Source organism: Xiphophorus hellerii, chromosome 6, assembly GCF_003331165.1.
Source record: "Xiphophorus hellerii strain 12219 chromosome 6, Xiphophorus_hellerii-4.1, whole genome shotgun sequence".
NCBI lineage: Eukaryota > Metazoa > Chordata > Actinopteri > Cyprinodontiformes > Poeciliidae > Xiphophorus > Xiphophorus hellerii.
Genome location: NC_045677.1, coordinates 15,486,764 through 15,506,159, shown reverse-complemented (window position 1 = coordinate 15,506,159; position 19,396 = coordinate 15,486,764). Strand labels below are relative to the sequence as shown.

The following is a 19,396-nucleotide window of genomic DNA, read 5'->3' as shown; positions in this document are numbered from 1 at the left end:
AACAGAAGCAAAGACCAAAACTGTGGTTGAGCTGTGGTTTCAGTGTGAGAGTACAAACTCTGCATCCATATTCTCTCCCATACATAGAAAAACAGGCTTGCAAATCAGCAGCACTTCTTTTTTACTAAAGCAAAATACTGTGAAATGTGACTCTGAAGCTCACCTGCTGAGTTGGGAGTTGACGGCGAGTTGGCCTGACTGCCGTGAGCCGACACACTGGTGGCGTTGACTGCAGTCCTGGCTGCGTACATGTTGGCCTCTTCTTGGAACTTGCCAATGTTTTTCTTGTATCGGATTCTCTTATTCCCAAACCAGTTTGATACCTGTTACAACAGCAGAGAGTGTCAGTGAGAGTGCGGAAAGATAACTTGAAGTATTAAAACACTCCCTCTCTTCATGTTCTAAAAATAAATTACAGGAGCAATTTTGTTAAAAATATCATTTGATACAATGTCATCATCTAATACAGAACTAGATAATAAAACATGTAAATTTGTAGATGTATTCAAAAAGACTTATCTGCAAACAAAGTAACATCATCCTGATCCATTTGTTTTGATCACTATTTGCTTAAAAATACACCGTCCATATTTCCAAAATGTTAAATACGTAAACTAAAATAATTTAATTATTTTCAAATGATTCTAATTTAATGTTTTTCTTTTCTTGATCACAGGTAAACAGGTCATTTTGATAACATCTCCTATACTGAATAAAATATTTTAGTCAACAACTGCTGCTATAAATACAAATTGTTGTATCTGAATTACTTCTTTCCCCAGGAGTAAATTCAGCTTAAAATTAACAGCAGTCCACTGAAGCATTATGATTCCAACATGAAAGGAAATGTAGTAAGTCATGTAGTAAGTCTTTCTGGTTACCTGTGACACGGTGATGCCGCACTTCTTGGCCAGCTCTTCTTTTGCCTCCTCGCTTGGATAAGGGTTACTGAGGTGGGAGTAAAAATACTCGTTCAGGATCTCTGTCGCCTGTTTGTTGAAGTTCCTCCTCTTTCGTCTGGAAAGAAATAAGAATAAATGTAAGAAAACTTAGAAGAATATCTGTATTACAAAGAAGTTATTAAACTATTTTAATCTCTTGAAAAACTAATAAGTTTTTTTAAAAAAATGCTTTGCGACTGATCCATTACTACTCTATCTATAGATTATTTGAAATGGTTATTTGCAATTACATTGCAACAGGATTGTGTCAAAAAGATTTTGTGTACTCTGCTTTTATTTTCCCCCAAAAAGTATTTTTGGTTCACTGCATCAGAGTTTAGCCGGGTGTTGGTACCATTAGCTGTTTGTACTCACTTAAACTGTCTTTCTCATAGAAACTTCTCATTTCTCAATGTGTCTGTGCTTAGCAGTGTTTATTTACCTTCCGGTGCACTTTCCTTATGTCTGCTTCTATGTGATTTCTGTTTGGGATTAATAAAGCTGATTGATAGATATGAATTTGGACATAATTTTATTATATACATTGGCTATAGTTTGCCTTGAAGTGCTTTATGGTGACATTGGTTGTCATTTGGCATCTCATAAAAAAACAAATTTGGAAAAATAAAGAAAAAGAGAGAAAAAGTAATCCATCAATAAATGTAAAGCTAGAAATAAACCCATATTCTTGTTGAAGCCCCTAAAAATACATATTCCATTAGAAAATAGGAGCAGATTTTGCATGTACTAAATCATAATGACACACACAGACCTGGCATCAAGAAAGCGTGAGCGCAGGATCATGACGGCCTCGCAAGTGCTCTGCTTCAGCTGCATCTGAATGGAGCTGAATTTGCGGTGGATGATGCTGACCATGCGCTCAATCTCCTTGGGCGAGATGGGTCGTGTTCGAGACTGCTCCCTCAGCAGGTTCATCACATGGGTGGTGAACTCATTGCACGCCTGAATGAACAGACAGACAGGATTCATAAGAGAAATAACTATCACAGAGGCTCGACAGCTTCAGACAGAACAAAGGGGTGAAATTGGATTCTGGAGAGGCTGCGCGGTCGCCCGACTGGCCCCGAATTCACGCGGGCAGCGCTGACAGTGAAACAGCAGTGGTGTTAGAGGTAATAAGAATAGTCTAAATTAAAGCAGCAGACACAGCGCCATGTTCCAAGGCAAACAAATGTGGCAGCGGAGTCATACAGCGGCAGGCAGTAATACTTGTGGTGCTCTGAATATTAAAAGCACTTCTCTTCAATGGAAGAGAAGATGTGACAAGTGAGGAGAAATGTAAAATGACAGCAGGCTTTCAGTCCCGTTCACGTTCAAGAGGTTTAAACTGTCTCCCTCTCTTCTCACTCCATCTTTCCGTCTACCTCTGTCTGTGTCTGAATCAGTCACTGGATATGACTGCATTCAGAGTCAAGGTGTCTGTTGCTTGTCAACACCAGGGTTACGTCAGTCAGAGTGATCCGGCGAGCAGCCGTTCTGCTTGCACACACACGCGGCAAGACACTACTCACTCATACCAACGCAGGGTGTACATAGCGCGGTGACACAAAAATGCTCAGGTGTATATCGACTGTGACAGTTAGCGATGACTAGCCTTCCTCGGAGAAGATGACAAACCCAGAAACGCTTTGACTTCCAAGGGAATGACAAGACGTTACAGTCTTTGGAGGAGAGCTGGTGTGTGACTGATATAATGGCTGCTTGCCTGCTAAAGATAGCGTCGCTAAAAGCTTGGCTTGTCATGAGTTGTCCTGCGAGTTCTCATTTCAAAAGCATCCCACTGTTATACAGAGAAAATGAGCTCCACAGTGCATCCATTGTTTACGTGAACTATCTATTTAGACCCGAAGATGGGACTTTTGTCCCGGCCTACAGCACAGAAAGAGGGGAGACCAGTTTTGGACACTACAACAGTTACAGGACTTGCCACGCTGAATGCCCTCTCATCAAGTAAAAATGTGTAAAAAGCCTTAAAATAATGTACGTTATATTATTACAGTAGTTGAAAGTTGCAGCATGTGGTTTTTTGTTCATGGAGGACAACAGGGTTTCTGCCAGTTTCAGACAAATAAATGTAACTTTTAAAGAACTTTCAAAGATGATTATATTTTAAATGAAAGACAGCCTGTGCCATAATTGCTTCCTTACAGATCTCTTCTGTTTTTCTTTTGCTACATTCAAATGTTTAAGCAAATTCTATGTTCTTGCAAGAGAAAAAAAATTCCAATTGCTCTCTAAACGTAACATCCAGCTACAACTTGTAACTGGCAACATGTTTTTCCACATCACTGTAGAATATTTTTCACAAATGCTTCCAAAATCTTTAGGCACATCGGAGGATATTTAAGCAAAAATTGCCTTTTAAGATCATGTGACGACATCTCAATCAATCTGAGGCAAACACTTGGACCATGGCATCTAGAAAACTTCATTTCGCTTTTTTTTAAGCAATCCAGAGATAAACTTGCTGTTGTGGCACAGATTAGTGTCCTGGCTGGTTGTTGTGGATTCTTTTGTTCCCTCCTGGATAAATTGTTGATGCTATGTTGAAGCAATTTTAGACAACCAGTGAATTTCTGGGAAGGCTCCCTAGATGTTTTCTCCATTTGTGGATAATGCTGTTAACCTACTTTATGTTGTCAGACAGGCATTATTTAAACGATTCTATCCATTCTCTTGGATGTTGCTCATGAAACTGAGTCACAGTTAATTTAATAATGTTTAGACATGACCTGTGCCAGTTTGGTTTGAAATCATTATTTGGAAACAGAATTTTGTATTTCATCAAGTTATCGTTGAGATTAAAAGTATTTTTGATGGCTTAAGTGGGACAAAAAAGCCCTAACAGAAGAAATCTGAAAGCAACTACATTTTAATAATGATTGCCAATCTAAGTTGGAATTTTTCATCGATGGCATTAAACTCGCAGGATTTTACTGAATTAAACCAATCTTTAATGGATTCCTACAATGTACAGTATAGCTTTGTAATACCTGTTAGCTATTATATTACTATTCAGGTCCCTCATTTCAAGTCCAATTTTGTTAAATTCACACCTTCTCAAGATGAAGCAATTGGCAGTGGATAATGTACCTTGAAACTTTTGATTTTAATTGCCTGAACTAAAAATGGTATCATTTTTAGCCAGTGAGGCAGATTCAGCAGCAGATTTCTTTCACACGTTTAGCCTTCCTGTGTGAGGAAGGGTAAATGTGTGATAAATGCTTTTGGCAGGGCTAATTGCTTCCTGTCTTCACATGGTTTGTGCTTGTATTACACAATAAAAACACCCTAATACATTAGTCATAGCTAAAAATCAGTCAAGGAAAAGAAAGTCAGTGGACGAAGAGCCATTTTTCCATTGTCTGCATCCACTTGTCTATGCAGGGGGGGGGTGTTGCCTAGCTCCAAGGACTACAGAGACACACAGCCATGCACACGCACACACACCCCATCACAATAGTGCTTTTAGACTCTGGGAGGGAGCCAGAGTACCTGAAGAGAACCCACAAACATTGGACTCTGTATATATATAGTGCATTTGCTCTAACCACCTGGTGCCCTCTAAAGTTAACGAAAGCTGCCCAACAAGTCTACATGGTGTGGCATTTAGTATATGTTTAGGTCCTAAGACTTTGTCTTAATTTTTTGCCCATACAAATATAGAGGCAAGTTGACCAACAGTCACATAGCAAAAAAGGTCAAAGTAAATGATTTATAACATGTATATTTAATTATGTTTATTACAGGGTTTCCTCTATCCATTTAAATAATGCTTCAGATGTTTTAACATTTGACACTCGATATAAAAGAAGAACATAAATCTTCCCTCCTACAAAAACGTCTTTTGTTTAGTTAAAAGGAGATTGGATACATTAGTTTCTTTTTCATGAGTTCAGTAAAGACTTAAACAAATATTTATGCAATAATCACTGTGTTTATCTATAGCAGATGATTCTTCCTTCCATTGCTTTCAAAATTGATGCAACACTAGAGTCTGTTATACTGCCATTACATTTGAGACATTTAAAAAAAAATGTATGCAGAACCATCAAACGTTACATCAACATTAATTTTGCATCTGCTTCAGAGGCTAAGAATAAAAGTTTAAATAAACAAGTTCTTACAAAGGTTGGGAGGGTATTTTTTAAAATAAATGGATTAAAGCATCATCAACATGGTAGATAATCTTATTAACTGAAGCTTACATGCTTGTTTATTACCTTAAGTGAACAGAGCAAATGATATCTGATGTGTTAATGTGATTCTCTCCAGAATATATGTAGCAAAGATTGCATATGTTGAAGTAAAACAGCAGTATAAATGAAAATGAAGTGAGTCTGAAAGACCTTTCAGGATGCGTGAACCCTTGTTGTGTTTTCATCATGTAATAAACACTGAGATCACTATTTCCCACCTGTTCGTACTTCTCCAGCTCCGTGTGGTAGATTTGTCGGATCTGAGACAGCTTGGCCCGGTAGTCGGAGTGTTCTGCAGAGTTATCTGCACCGACGCCGCCGGTGGCCGCAGCAGCGGCAGCCGCGGCCGCAGACCCGCCACCTTTCTCCGGTCCGGCCACACCCTCTGCCAGAAGCATGTTGTCCAGTCGCATCAGCTGGGGATCTGGAGGCTCCTCCTCCTGGGCGCCGCGGATACTGAGCACTGCAGAGGACAGACACAATGAACATGACTTTAAACACACATCTTCAACTGAACTGCAAGAGTTTTATGCACATAAAAAAAAAAAACTGTCCCTGCTGTTGCAAGCTCCAGGCTGAACTTGCTGAAATATGACTGTCATTATTAAAGTTCAAGCCTGTGCTATAAAAATCTGCAGCTTCAGAGTCTGCAAGACCATAAAAAGGAAAAAAATTTCATCAATTCGATCTATAAATTCATTTAAAATGAACACAACCCTTTAACGAGAGCTCATCTTTTTCTCTCTGTATGTACACTCTGCATTTAGTCTTCAGCTGATGGGTTTTAGCAGAAAACACGTTAATACGGCATGCATGATGCATTGTAGTTGATTAAAAGCACATAGCTATAATAGAGTAAGGAAGACAGAATTAAATAACTACAGAACATGATGTAAGTATTAAAAGGTAAACTGTATAGATACAGATACCGTGCAAGAGCAGAGTGGTAATCAGTTTAAACTTAATCAGAAGCCATTAATGTAATCTTATTACCCAGTTATCAAATACTGATTCTCTTAAGTTATGAGATGTAGTAGATTTTCAAATCACTTTTTTCAACATCCATGTGTACAAAATTTTAATCACAAGGGAGAGGTTTGATGCAGTGGTAGGCTTCAATGTTTATTTTTACATGACAAAACATGTGACCAATCATATTTGGCCACTTGGATGGACTATCATTTGCCCTTAATGGCCACACCTAGATTATGGATTCTGAATCTATATTTTCAATAAGAGCAAGCCTTGTAGCAGATAACAAGAAAGCTGGACGATGTATAACAAACTGGACTGCAGCTGCACTGCAAGCTTTCAACCTCAGTCTGTTAAGTATTGTGCTGGACTTAAAAATGTTGGCAGTCTTTTGGAAATGTCACTGTTAAGACAATCGACATGTTAGGAAATACATGTGTAAGCCAAGCTAGCTGGAGTAAATGATAAAATAGGAAGCTAATGACAGTATAAAATGTGATTTTGGTGATATTTTTTTTAGCAAACCCCTGGTTACAGCAATGCCCTGCTTGCAGTTTGACACTGCCTCTCCTCATACACATAAATCTTTTTATGCTATTGATTCCTGTTTTATTATTTCATGGCGAAGTCCTTTAAAATGGCAGGTTTTGTTGTTTATCACTTTTTTAACAATATCACAAATTGTTTCTAATTAGAAAAACAGACCTCTATTTCTATGACGATCTGAAGAGCACTTTTCTGTTTCCAAGGTAACCTGGTGTAGCAGTTTATTTACAAATAGTTTTGAACAAAAGGTAAAAATGGATCAAACTAAAATGCATCACGATTAATATGGCTCTGCAATTTCTTGCAAATAATAACAAGGTACAGACACCGTTCTATTTATCTGCACGATTTAAGCAGGCAGGTGTTCTACCACCTCTGGAAATTGTTGCTGTCCTGCCTGTTTCAGCCACCAGAAGGCTCCCTCGGTAAAGAAGCTGAGCATCCTCCTTTCCTCTGAGACGCAGACAACAGCCGACCAGGTGCAGCCCTCCATTCCAGCCACTGTCTTCAAGGACAAAGACGCCACACTTTTTAACAATGCATCTCTCCTAGTGCCAGAGTACACTCCGCATGTCTCCTGTCTGATGTGTGTAGACAGTGAGGGTGAATGGCAGGATGTGTGACAGAGCAGCAGAGCCATATTGCAGCTGAACAGGCTCAGGTCGCGGCGACGGCTCCTTTGTAAGGAGGATGTAAGGCTCGGTCGCCCTGTGACCTTTCTGCCGAGTAGGGGGTCCAGATGGATTCCAGGGCCGGCACGGGGAGCTCCCACCTCTTTTCATCTCGCCAACCCCCTCCTCCTTTTTCTCCTTTCCCTCCCTTTTTCTCCTCCAGCAATAACATCATCCATTCCCATCAGCTCCGAAACGTGAGCAAGCTCCGCTCAAGAGGCAAATGTCAATGGCCATCAGACGGCTGGAAAAGGTCAGGAGTTCAGATGGGGAGCAGACGCGTGTGTGGGGGCGTGTGTGTGTGTGTGTGTCTGTTTGCGTGCACGACAGTAGATGGATATCTGGAAATTTTTCATGTGAATCACACCGGCGGGAAATTATAACACTCGCCAATTTGATTCTGACAAAACAGTCACAGCATCCCAACCAGAGGGGGAATCTAATGAGCCTAAGAGTGATTTATTCATTCCCTCCAACTCCCTGAGTGCACAACTAAAAGCATGAAATGGATTAAATAAATACAATTAATAAGGAAAATCAAACAATCCACTGTGCTGTGGCATAATTACCCTAACCACAGCCATCAGCTTTATTTATTCCTGTTCAGTAATAGCAATGAAATCGATTAGACCTCAATGCCAGTCGGAGTGCTTCGCTGTGAACTTTGCAACCACGGACTATACATTAACGTAATCACCTGACAGTGGGAAGTGGCCTCTATTACTATAAATCATGTACGGCACAATAACACCAAAAACCTTTAATACACATTTTATAGTCTATTGTCGCGACGAAGAGGAGGAAAGGATGGGGGGAGGAGGGTTCTCTTACTTCATCAGTCTCTGATTAGTATCTATAAAAGGAAGATGGCCATCATCTCATCTTGATCATTACTGACAGGCTTAATTGAACAATGAGAGGACACAATTCCCCTCTCCATCACCAACCCCCCTTACCTCGCTTTTTCTCTCCTTTTCATTTGTGCTATACTCTTGTTAAATTCCTTTTCTAGAGATGTGGGCAGCCAAACCCAAAAAAGGCAGAAGCGTTAACAAAAAAAAAAGAAAGAAAAGAAACATAAACAGCTCCGGAGCGGCTTCCTGAATAATAAATGGGCCTCTAAGAATAAGCCTTTTGTTTATTTACTGATAAAATGAATTCCTGCTCCTGTTTTATTTCCTTAAGAGCTGGCTCGTGTCCACTGCTGCCTGTTTGCAAACAACAGGCACAGCCGGGGCGTAGTGTTAAGATTGTAAATAAACACAGCGATCAAGGCACCCACTCATAAAGGGGGGAGTTGAAGTGCGCCCGGACACATACAGACAAATACAAAACATGTTACCCAGATATATGGTTCAGAACAAATGACATTTTCTGTACTTTGTGAGAATATTTATAACCCTTAAAGTCTTACAGGTTTTGTCATTACAATCACAAACCTCAAGGCATTTTCTAATAAAATCTGAAAAGTGTGGCGTGCCTCTTTAACTCCAGTGTAACAAAGTGGTTTTTGAAGTCACCTAAATAGTAGTCAGAGTCCCCTCGTCTCAGTATAAATCGCACAACAACTAAGTTAAGGTTAAAAATGTGGAGAAATTTTAATGGCACAACTGCAAAGGAGCTGCATACATCCACAACTAAGGATGGGAAAATGTGTCAAATTTAGTTGTGCACTTAGCATCCAGCCTCATGAAAGCCACAGCGACAAGAGGAAAGCCAATGTTGAAACAAAGCAAGAAGAAGAACCGTGTTTTTTTGCAAGTGCAAGGGACACAGCAAAGATGTGAAAGGAAGAGTTGTGGACTTGAGTGCAAAACGGCATGTGTGGTGGAAAACTAAGACTTCACATCATTCTAAGCACACAGTCCAACATGGCGGGGGGAGCATCATGATGTCATGATGTCATGATGCGAGGGCAACTGGTAAGAGCTTATAGGGAGATGGATGGAGAGATATCAAGGAGAAACCAGAAAGAACAAATGGTAAAGATTAAAAAAAAACTTGTGACCGTGGGGGAAGGACAACAACTCTCAACTTATAATCACACCTTCAATGAGGCGCTCATGTCATACAATGGTCATGTCATACAACGGTCTAGCCAAAGTCATGACGTCAATCCCTAAACAAAATTGCTGGCAGACTTGATACTCTCCATCTAATCTGGCTGAGAATGAACTATTAGTTAAAAACTGGACACAATTTCAGTCACAGACGTCGATGCACACCTGTGGTTGCAGTAAAGAGTGGAGCTACAACATTACTGACTCAGAAGGTTGAATACAAATGCTTCTCAAGCATTTGTAAAAAAAAAACAAAAAAACTGAAACCCATGACTTACTTTCTTCCACCTTAAAATCACATGCTGCGTTTTGGTGGTACATCATAAAAAATCCTAACAAAATACAGTTTGCAGTTGTGATGCAACAAAACATAAGTTGTAAAAGTATGTTGTTTTTGCAAGGAACTGTTCATCCAGATTGACAAATCGTCCTGAGCCCACATGTGGCTCTGAGAGCCTGTTTAAATAAAAACATGTTTAAATGATGATGCTGAAGTATTCTGTCACAATTACGCAGATTTAAAATCAAACAAGGCAGGAGTGATGTCCCTGGCGGCCTTGATGAAAGTTTATCCCCTCTGCCTCTAACTGGCAGCAAAACACTGGACTGGATCCATTTCCCATCAATAAAGTAATGCAATACACTCTGCAGGCCTGTGGTGCAGATATGTGTGTGTTTGTGTGTCCTTTCTTATCCACATCACATGACCCCAGAGAGGACCAGGCAGTGGCTGCGCTCCCTATTGATTGTGTGGGCACACGTCATCTAGGGTTTCAGCAGTTAATAAATCAGGCCCGCTTCCTGACACAAATCTCTGAGTGTGTGCGTGTTTCTCTGTGTGGGCCTGTCACAGAGCAGTCAGCAGGAGCGAAAGCGACAGCCACATGATAATGTAACATCACCACCATTCATCCCTGCCACACAGCATTCTGAGACAAAACAACAACAACCTGGGAACCAGAAAAAAAAAAAAAAAAAAAAGCAGCGTGATTTACAGCAGACATGACAAGTATCACTAATACAAACCCCTTCCCCTCCCCCGGCTCCTTCCAGGAGTTCAGCTCCTGTCCTCATCTGCATTCGATACAGTCCCAAAAAACACAGCCTTCATCAGAAGCAGCAATGTGCAGCTGTCCGACAAAGTGGCGAGAACCTGCAGATTCTGTTCACAGCACCGAGAATGCCAATCAAGCCGCTGTTAATATTGTTTATGTAAAATATCAAAATTTACAGAAATTTGGAGCTCTTGATTTTTATCAAGCTGAAAAGGGACAGCTGAAAAATATATATTTTTTAATGTTTGTAAATAGTAACAGTAGCATCAGTTTGGTATTTTAAAGCTTAAACATTTCTTCACAAACGGACAAGTAAAAGACTGATTTATCCAGCTATATGCACAGGCATTTTCTGGTTAACAGTATCAAGGTTTTAAACAGCTACCAATCAGTTTCAACAATATAAACTTTTCCAGTGACCCAAACACACCAAGAGCAAAAAGCATAAATACAAAAATTAATGAGACTTCAAGAAGCGTTCTAATCATTTGCTCTGTGAAAAAAAACAAAAAACAAAAAAAAAAAAACAGTTTCTGAAGCAAAGGAAAAAATACTGATTTTTATCTCCTAGATGTGCTGACCTAGCAGGAATAAAACCAATAACATCAAGACAGAACAATCTGATGCTTGGAAGGTACCACAATTATAATGAAATGCTTGATAACTCTAACTGAAAAATAAAAGCCATACTGGTATAATTTTATGGTAGTAAAATTGGTGGCCTTAAATATATATTCCCAAGGAGTGTAAATATAAAGCCAGTAGCAGACCTTCACTCAGTCAAACCAAAAGTGTGTTTGTCTACTTTAACGCTTCTTAGGGAATTCAATTTTAAAAGCATTTTAAGGGGAAAAAAACTGTTAAATTGTAAACAAGGCAGGACTTTAGGGACAAATGACAGAAACATGCTGCATTTCTCTTCTTCTATTGAAACACAACAAACAAAGAACAAAAACACCTGTTTTCCATTTTTCAACTTATTTACATAAAGGCTGCTTGTGACATAAAGATATTGTAACTACTAAACAATCAAAACCTTTGAGAAAACATTGTAAGACCCAAAACGCTCCTCCCGTCACAAGGTTATGGGAAGCTGTGCAGCTTCAGTACGCGAGGGCATAGTCATAAAGTGCCTCTAAAGCAGCTTTATGTTTTATCAGCCATCTGAGTATCATGTGCAGAAAGGGGCCAGAGTTGAAGTGTTGTATCTGACACCGTGGTGAGGGGATGGGGATTACCAAGGACAAGGGGGAAAAAAGCACCAAAGAAATAGTAGAGAGACAGGCCTAGATGAGGAAATGTGGACTGTACAGGCTGGGAGGGAGGAGAGTGATGGAGGGAGAATGAAAGGCGAAAAATAGAAATGGAATAGGAAAGCGAGGTGTCAATTAAAAAAATGAACCCCGATGCATTTGGGAGGTGACAGCTGGTGGGAGACGAGCTGACAGGCGTCACATTAGGCGGATTTGGTGGCCGCTCCCCTCATCCCCTCCTTTTTTTTTTTTTTTAGTCCTGCTTCCCCTCCGTCTCTTTCCCTTTCTGGCTTTCTCCGACTGGCGATCGTCGGTTTCTCATGCGACAGCGGTGGCGGCAGCAAGCAAGGGGAAGAACTCAGCTTGGTGTTTTTCAGAACAAGTTCCCCCTGCAGCTACTCCTAATAACGGTAATTATCGTCATCATCTGAGGCTTAAGCAGGCCAGTTTGAGGCCTGAGGGGCTGGCCTGATAATGAGGCAGCCAGCGCCAGAGGAGAAGACCATTCAGAGCACCGCCCCGCCACCAACGCCAAACACCCCCTTTTAAAAGCCTTCATTAAAATAATTCATTATTCAAAACGGGCGATACATTAGCCCCTGGCAGTCGGTCTTTCTAAAGGTGTCTTAAAATATATATATCTCATTGATTGAATCAAACTCATGCTCTGCTAGTATAGTTTCTACCAGCTTCAGGCTGTGCTGGGAACAGCAGTGGCTCAATAACTGAGGAGCTGAGGAGTAGTCACGAGCTGAGGAGGAGGCTGCAAGCAGAGACACAAAGACATCCCAGCAGAGAAAGAGAGGAAGAGAGAGAGTGTGTCACTGTGTAAAGGCAAACACTAAATACACAAAGGACTGCTAACACTTCTTTAAGACCTGGAGAATGATTCACAGTGAAGCATAATTTTTATGCATGCTTTATTTGCACGTGACAGCCAACAGACGACGGAAATTTTGACAAATTTTAAATCCTGCAATCTGAAATAATCCTTCTATGAACTGGACAGGTGCATAAACACATGGATTCATCTCTGCCTAGACTTGTTCTGGTTGTGCAACTGGTACCACTGGTATTACTGGTGGTCTATGGGCTGCCTATCTAGTTGTACTCAGAGGAAATCTTTACATTAATTATTTTGCAAGATACATACAAATGAATTAACAATGATAACCACCAACAGCTAAAAAATGAGTTTTAAAGTTTAAACATACTGCATTCTTTTCATCAGAAACGTCTCAAAAGACAGGAATGTGGAAAAAAATAAACAACTCCCTGTTTGACCTGAAGAAGATGACAATGGAGCAGAACCAAGTGTTAACTTCTACTAATGCATTTATCTCTGAAGTCAGAACTGCAAATTGATATTGAACACAACATAGTTGTGCATCAGTTCCAGTTATGGAAAGCAGTCGGATTTGTCCGTTAATACGTTCAGTGATTGAATACTATCAGCAAATAGGCGAATGTCAAAGTATTTCTTTGTATTTTGTTCTGCTGATATGTTCACTAAAGGAAGTTGTATAGCATTGTGTACAAAAAATTTACTGAGATGCAAATTGTCAAAAATAAGAGTAAACAGTTTTTACTTCAGATATTTTTACGTTTTATGTGGCAGAGTTTGTAGCAAAAAGGCAGCAAGAAGGTCCTGGGTTCAAATCCTGGGCCTGGAGTCTGAAGTTTGCATGATCTCTCAGTGCAGGTGTGTGTTCTCACTGGGTAATCCAGCTTCCTCTCACTATCCAAAAACACTAACGTTGAGTTAATTGGTTATTTGGTGGATTAGTTAGGTAGGAGTTTGTTTGCAGGACTAATGCTTTGAAGTTGGCTGGAAGCATTGTTCCAGAATAACAACTCTTCAAAGTCAACTTTGAGTTTCATCACACAAATTTCTGCTTATTAAAATCGGAAGATAAAACAGCTAACAAATTATTTCTCTGCTCTGCTGCCAGTCATGTTTGTGTCTATTCCAGTTACCTTTTATTTCCATATTTCCTTTAGACCTTGGCCTGTATAATACTTTTTATAGCATTGTTCTTGAAGGACAGTCGTTTTTAAGACTTTACTAAAAAAAGGTGCAAAAAAGGGACATGTACCACAGGGAAGAGCATTTTAATTTTTTCAAACTGGACAAAAACAAAACCGCAGTAGAACCCAGCAAACATCTGGTTTTTGTTTGTTCCAAGGTTGAAGCATTGTACAATAGTCTTGGGTGTTTAACGGCTCATGGAAACATGCAGGTGGACATGGGCATTTTTTTTCTTTTTCTGCTATCAGGAACAAAAATCGTCGGGTGGACACAATCAAGTTTTTCTGTGCTCTTCTGCAACTTCTGAATCATTTGTCATCTCAGTTGTAATGACCACCTGCTTTTACTAAAGGCTTAATTCACGAAAGGCTAAAATTCTACCTTTTTTTTAGAAAATCCACATACTTTAAAGTTTGAAAGTGATTTTTAAATATCAGTTTAGGTCCGACCTTATCAAAGAGCCAAACTGGTAGAAGCTTGTCTAAGTTTATTAACAGAGATTATTCAGAGTTTACTAGCACCAAATTCCTTCATTTGTTCAGAAAATAAATGCCAGCCCAAAGTCAAACGACAGCCAGCATAAGGATGCTGTCCTGGACAACAGTTGGTAAGGATGTGATGTGTGAAGTGTTCGGAGCCCAGAGGACATCGCCTCTGATAGTTAATGTCCTGCCCCAACTGTTGTCCGACAAGTCGTCCCCACTGAGCAGGACAAACCGTGAAACAAGAGGTCCGATAAAACCAACCCCCCTCGAGTCCCCTCGGTGTGTGTTCCTGTGCGTGGCACATTTCATAAGGCCCCGCTCTTTGACTGTTGATGAGTTTATGCGAAGGTAATTAACAGTAATTAATCCTTAATTACAGCAATTAGCAGAGTCGCAGTAAATTAAGCTACATCTGGAGGCACGGCGCATGGGCTACACGAGAAGGGGTGGGCTTTTCGTCAAGCGAGGAGGCAGAGGCTACATGACGGAAGCAGACCGGGTCTGCCTGGGATGTTATAAGTTGCCGTCCCTGCTATAAGGTGATCTGGTGGGACGTCTGCTACACATGGGTAGTTGATGGGGGCAGGGTCTGATAAACATATAGAGCGGATAGAGAATTAGGTTCATTGCTGAACAAAATAGCTCCATTTCGGGGAGAGAGGCTCCCTTAAGCTAGCACGCAAGGACACCTGCCATATGGCCGTTCATAGACAGCAGAGCTTGTAGTTCTGCTTCACTGTGCTCAGTTTCACTCGACAACATGTGAACATGAATTCCATATGACCATCAACAGAGAGCAAACGTGGCTCCCTCTATTTTATAAAACTCTCATTACAGTACCTTGTAAAAGTATTCATAATCCTAAAAGTTTTTTTTCTTATTATTTTGTCATGATGCATCTCCAAACTTTTGTATAGCTTGTTGGGTTTTTATGTGGTAGCCCAACAGAAAGTATGTAAAACTATGATTATTTTTTTTTTTTTTCAATGACTAAAATCTGAAAAGTGTGGTGTGCACGTGTTGAAACTCCTGATTCAATACGTTGTAACCCCAACTTTAGCAGCAATTACAGCTGCAGGTTTTGCATGGTTCAATTGTCCATTTTTCTTTACAAACAACTCAACTTAGGCTCAAACAGATAGAATAAATTGCGTAAACAATCAGCAAGTTTCAAGCTTTGCCGCAGATTACCATATTTAGGTCTGCTATGATCTAAAACCATCCTGTTGTTATGACTTTATGTTTACTCTCATTTATATGGTGAAGCTCAACTTCAGTTCCAAGTCTTTTACAGCCTGTAATCTTCAAGGACTTCCCTGTCTTTAGCTTCATCCATCCTCCCATCTACTATGATCAGCCTCTTGGACTTGCTGAAGGAAAACAGCCCCACAGCATGATGCGGTCATCAACAGGTTTCACAGGTTTTCACCACACATAATGTCATTTTGTGACATTTTGATCTCCTTTGAGCAGAGTATCTTGTTCCACACATTTGCTTGTGGAAAACTACATGTATGACTTATTGCTTTCTTCTTGCGCCACAAATATTACCATAAAAGTTAGATTTGTGGTGTTAACTCATACATGTCCTGTAAATAAATTCTCCCACCTAAGCTACAAAAAAGTTCACAGGTTTAATGATTTTGTAAGGCACTGTATTTATAGAACAATCCAGTGAAATGTTGAGGCCCGGTGGGCAGAGTTCATTAAGAGTCTTATTATTAAATCTGTAGTATTTCCTACTAGTAAGGGAGACTCTGAATGGCTACTTAGATTATCCTGAGATGCATCTTATATCCACTGGGAGCAATATCTTCCACGATGACAATGCTTCTCTCCGTAAAGCACAAGTAGTCACTGAGTGCTTTAAAATGGCATGGTAATGATGTTAACCAACCGACATCTGTAAATAGATACGATCCTGCTTTCCTGTTCTATATATAGAAAGAACTGAAACTGAGAATCTATGAGTCCATGCATTACCCGTGCATCAAGATGTCAAAAGAAGGAACATCTGACCCGGTTACTACAATTAATAGAAACCCTCGGCTGCTATGAATGTTAATATTTGTTCTTCTTTTAGAAGTATGTCTTAAAGGTCTGACAGGTTAACTACTATCAACCTTTACATATAGACTGAATCGCAGCCATAACGATTTCCACAAGGTCAGATCACACTCCACAAAACTACAAAGGAGACTTTTGTAGTCCTATGACAAACTGCCGCAAAGCTAAATATATTAGCACATTGTTTAGCAGTGTAGTGGGTCTTGGAACATTATTTTTTCAGGATGAAGGTTAAACCTGCAGGAGCAACAAAGTGCAGAAAGAACAATTTTGAGGTACTTGACCTGAGTTTCGACATAACACAGGTGCATTTAGGGGGTTTAACCATTTGTTTCTCATTTCCCTACATATGCTTTCAAACTATAGCAACACCAGTTAAGAATTTTATTTACTCACTACATTTTAAATCCAAAATATCAAGCGCATTTTACTAATTAATTGAATAGGATTTCAAAAGGTTGTTAACCTGCCATAATCTCAGCCCACTAGCATCTCAAAATGATGCTCAGGCATTAAAGTGTCAATAAAGAAAAGCACAGTGGGTGTTATTACTCATAATTAATTATTTTATGGTTTAGACTTGATGTATATTTTGTTTCTGCACCTTAAAATTATGTTCCAATTAGGATGCGAGAGCTATTATGTGTTCAGTGAACTTACTGGTCCATCGCTGCAGTCAGGAGCTATTTTTGTCAATTAATCTTTCCTTTAATTTTAATTGACCAGCAATTAGTTCCTAGATAAAACATCAGACAGTTAAACACATTTCAGTGTTTGTTTTATCTAACAAGCAGATTTTTATTTGACTTTTATATTCCAGATGTAAGCATTTACTGTGAATTTTACATTATTTTATGAATTTGTGTTTGACTAAAGAATTAGGCTGTATTTAAATAGCAATAAGCTATTTTGCAAATGTCAGTAACTGCAATGAAATGCTTTGTAGGACAACTAGAAGTAGGTTAACTTATAAGGTAAATTAAATTTAGGTTACCCAATAAAAGGTAAGCTGAATATAAGGTAAGCTTTGGCATGCAAGTCCTTGCCTTTCCATTTAGATTACCCAACTTTAACACCTCGTTAAGGCACTCAGTAAGTATTTTATAATAGTACTTTCAGACAGCAAAATAAATTCTTGTTTAAAAATTGTGTTAAATATACACTTCTCCATTACACATAAACTTGTAAGTGGAAATTAAATAAAAATAAACATTTTTATTTAATGTTCCATAAATAATAAAATTGGCATTGGATTTTCAGAGTAGTACAGCGTCATAGCTGAACACATTGAAATCCCCCTATTTTCAACATTTATAACGTTGCCATGTAAGGTATTGAGCATTCTAGACTAAGTACACATTCACAAGAGCACAGTTTGTGATATTTGGTCCCTTTAGTTTTTTGCATAAAAAATTCCTAAATACAGCATATAATTTTAGTGGTTGATTGCCATTTTAGACCCAGTTTATTCTTTTGTCTAGAGATTAAACATGTAGCATATTGTCTCATGTTTGAGTTTTAAACTGCGGTGGATTCTTTTAAGAACTCAGAAGCCAAAACACTGTTGGGTGAAATGTATTCAAGCAAATCAGACATATATCTAGCATATATATTTTATATGTTTTCACAATGAGAGAAATTCCTGTGAGTTGTGCTAGAGAAAATGATCGGTTTGCTTCATAACAGTAATGCAAGCAATCAAAGCCTTGGACATTTTTTGCTTATGACCTGGGGACATGAAGAGTTCTTGCTTTAAAAAAAAAATTCTGGGGTAAGCAATTTGCTTAAGCAAGCAAAGAATGTAAAAGACAAACAAATTCAGTTTTTTTTTTGCTCCGTCACACCTGTCCTGATTCAGAAATAATGCAAATAAAACTCAACTAGAGATTGCCACAGGGTGAGAAAAAGTTCATGGGAACACTGTGTGAATGCAAAGGTGTGTTGCCTCTGTGTTTGTTGGAGGTGGGGCAACGAGTTAGAGTTGTAAGAATGAATATGACGATGCAGAGCCTGCAGGCAAGAGAGTGAGATGTGGAGAAAAACAGTTGCAGAGAGCGAGAGTGTGTTTACAGCAGAGGTAGTGGTCCAAGCAGTCTAAGTGGCCTGGCTGGCAGGCCTACCACTCTACTAGCGGATAAAGCCTAAGTCATTAATCACAAGCCTATGGGATCGTCCCACTGTAGCAGAATACTAGGTCAGAGGGAGCTCCTGCTGTCAATCAGCACTAAATTGTGTGCGCGCGCGCAGGGGTGTGTGAGGGTGTGTGTGAGAGAGCCTGAACGGTGTGGAGCTGTAAGTGGGGGAATATGTTTTTGATGAGAATGTGTCATTCTGCCTCCAGCGTTAAAAAAAAAAAGGCGCATAGCGGTGAGGAATTAATGTATTAATGCATGCACCAATGTGCAAGTGCTAGATGTCATTTACATGAACACCCCATGAAGTCATCTGCTGGAAATGAAAGCAGAATTTTCTGCCCTAAAAGCTGAAGCTTACAGACAATAAAGACACTGCAGCTCTGTTGCAGAAGAACATACTGACATACTAGCCAGACAGTCCTGTGCACTGGGAGCACACACCTCAAACCGTTATGTCCCATCCGAATATATGACTCACGTGTGACAGAAGGCTGTTGAATTCAAGTTCAAACAACATTGTTGACATACCGCGAGAGGTCAAAATTAAAATCACTTCTTTATACCACAGGCATGTGCAAGAAATCAGTATGAGTGCCTTCCAATGTTTTAAAAAGCTCCAGTTACAAAACAGATAAAATCTTCAGACATACTTTTCTTAATAACCCTGTCACCATATTGTGGATCTATTTGACTTTCATTTAAATGTTTTGGGAAGAAACAATACCATAGTAAAATATTAATGCCCCAATGTCCTTCCTACACTATGGTTTGCATATTTCTGATGACCAGATAAGCCAAGCTCCCAGAAACTTTTTCTAGCAGCTTGGAATAGATGATATGTGTGCCAGATTTGTGTCATACTCTGATAGAATCAACACAAATACCATTCAAATAACACAGCAGTGACCTGATAGCAGCACTTAATCTCACGCCACTATGAAGACGCTTTACTCTCCTCAGGA

General features: G+C 39.5%; 1 protein-coding gene across 2 annotated transcripts in view; it reads right to left on the bottom strand.

The window, feature by feature from the left end:
- Positions 1–19,396, bottom strand: part of pbx1a (pre-B-cell leukemia homeobox 1a) — a 64,446-nt gene that overhangs the window by 8,588 nt on the left and 36,462 nt on the right. For both annotated transcript variants that reach the window (XM_032565790.1, XM_032565791.1), the window contains exons 3-6: positions 5,380–5,624; positions 1,714–1,904; positions 882–1,017; positions 164–323 (exon numbers count right to left, since the gene is read on the bottom strand). In XM_032565790.1, the coding sequence (XP_032421681.1) occupies positions 164–323; positions 882–1,017; positions 1,714–1,904; positions 5,380–5,624 (732 nt within the window). The remainder of the gene's footprint in view (positions 1–163; positions 324–881; positions 1,018–1,713; positions 1,905–5,379; positions 5,625–19,396) is intronic.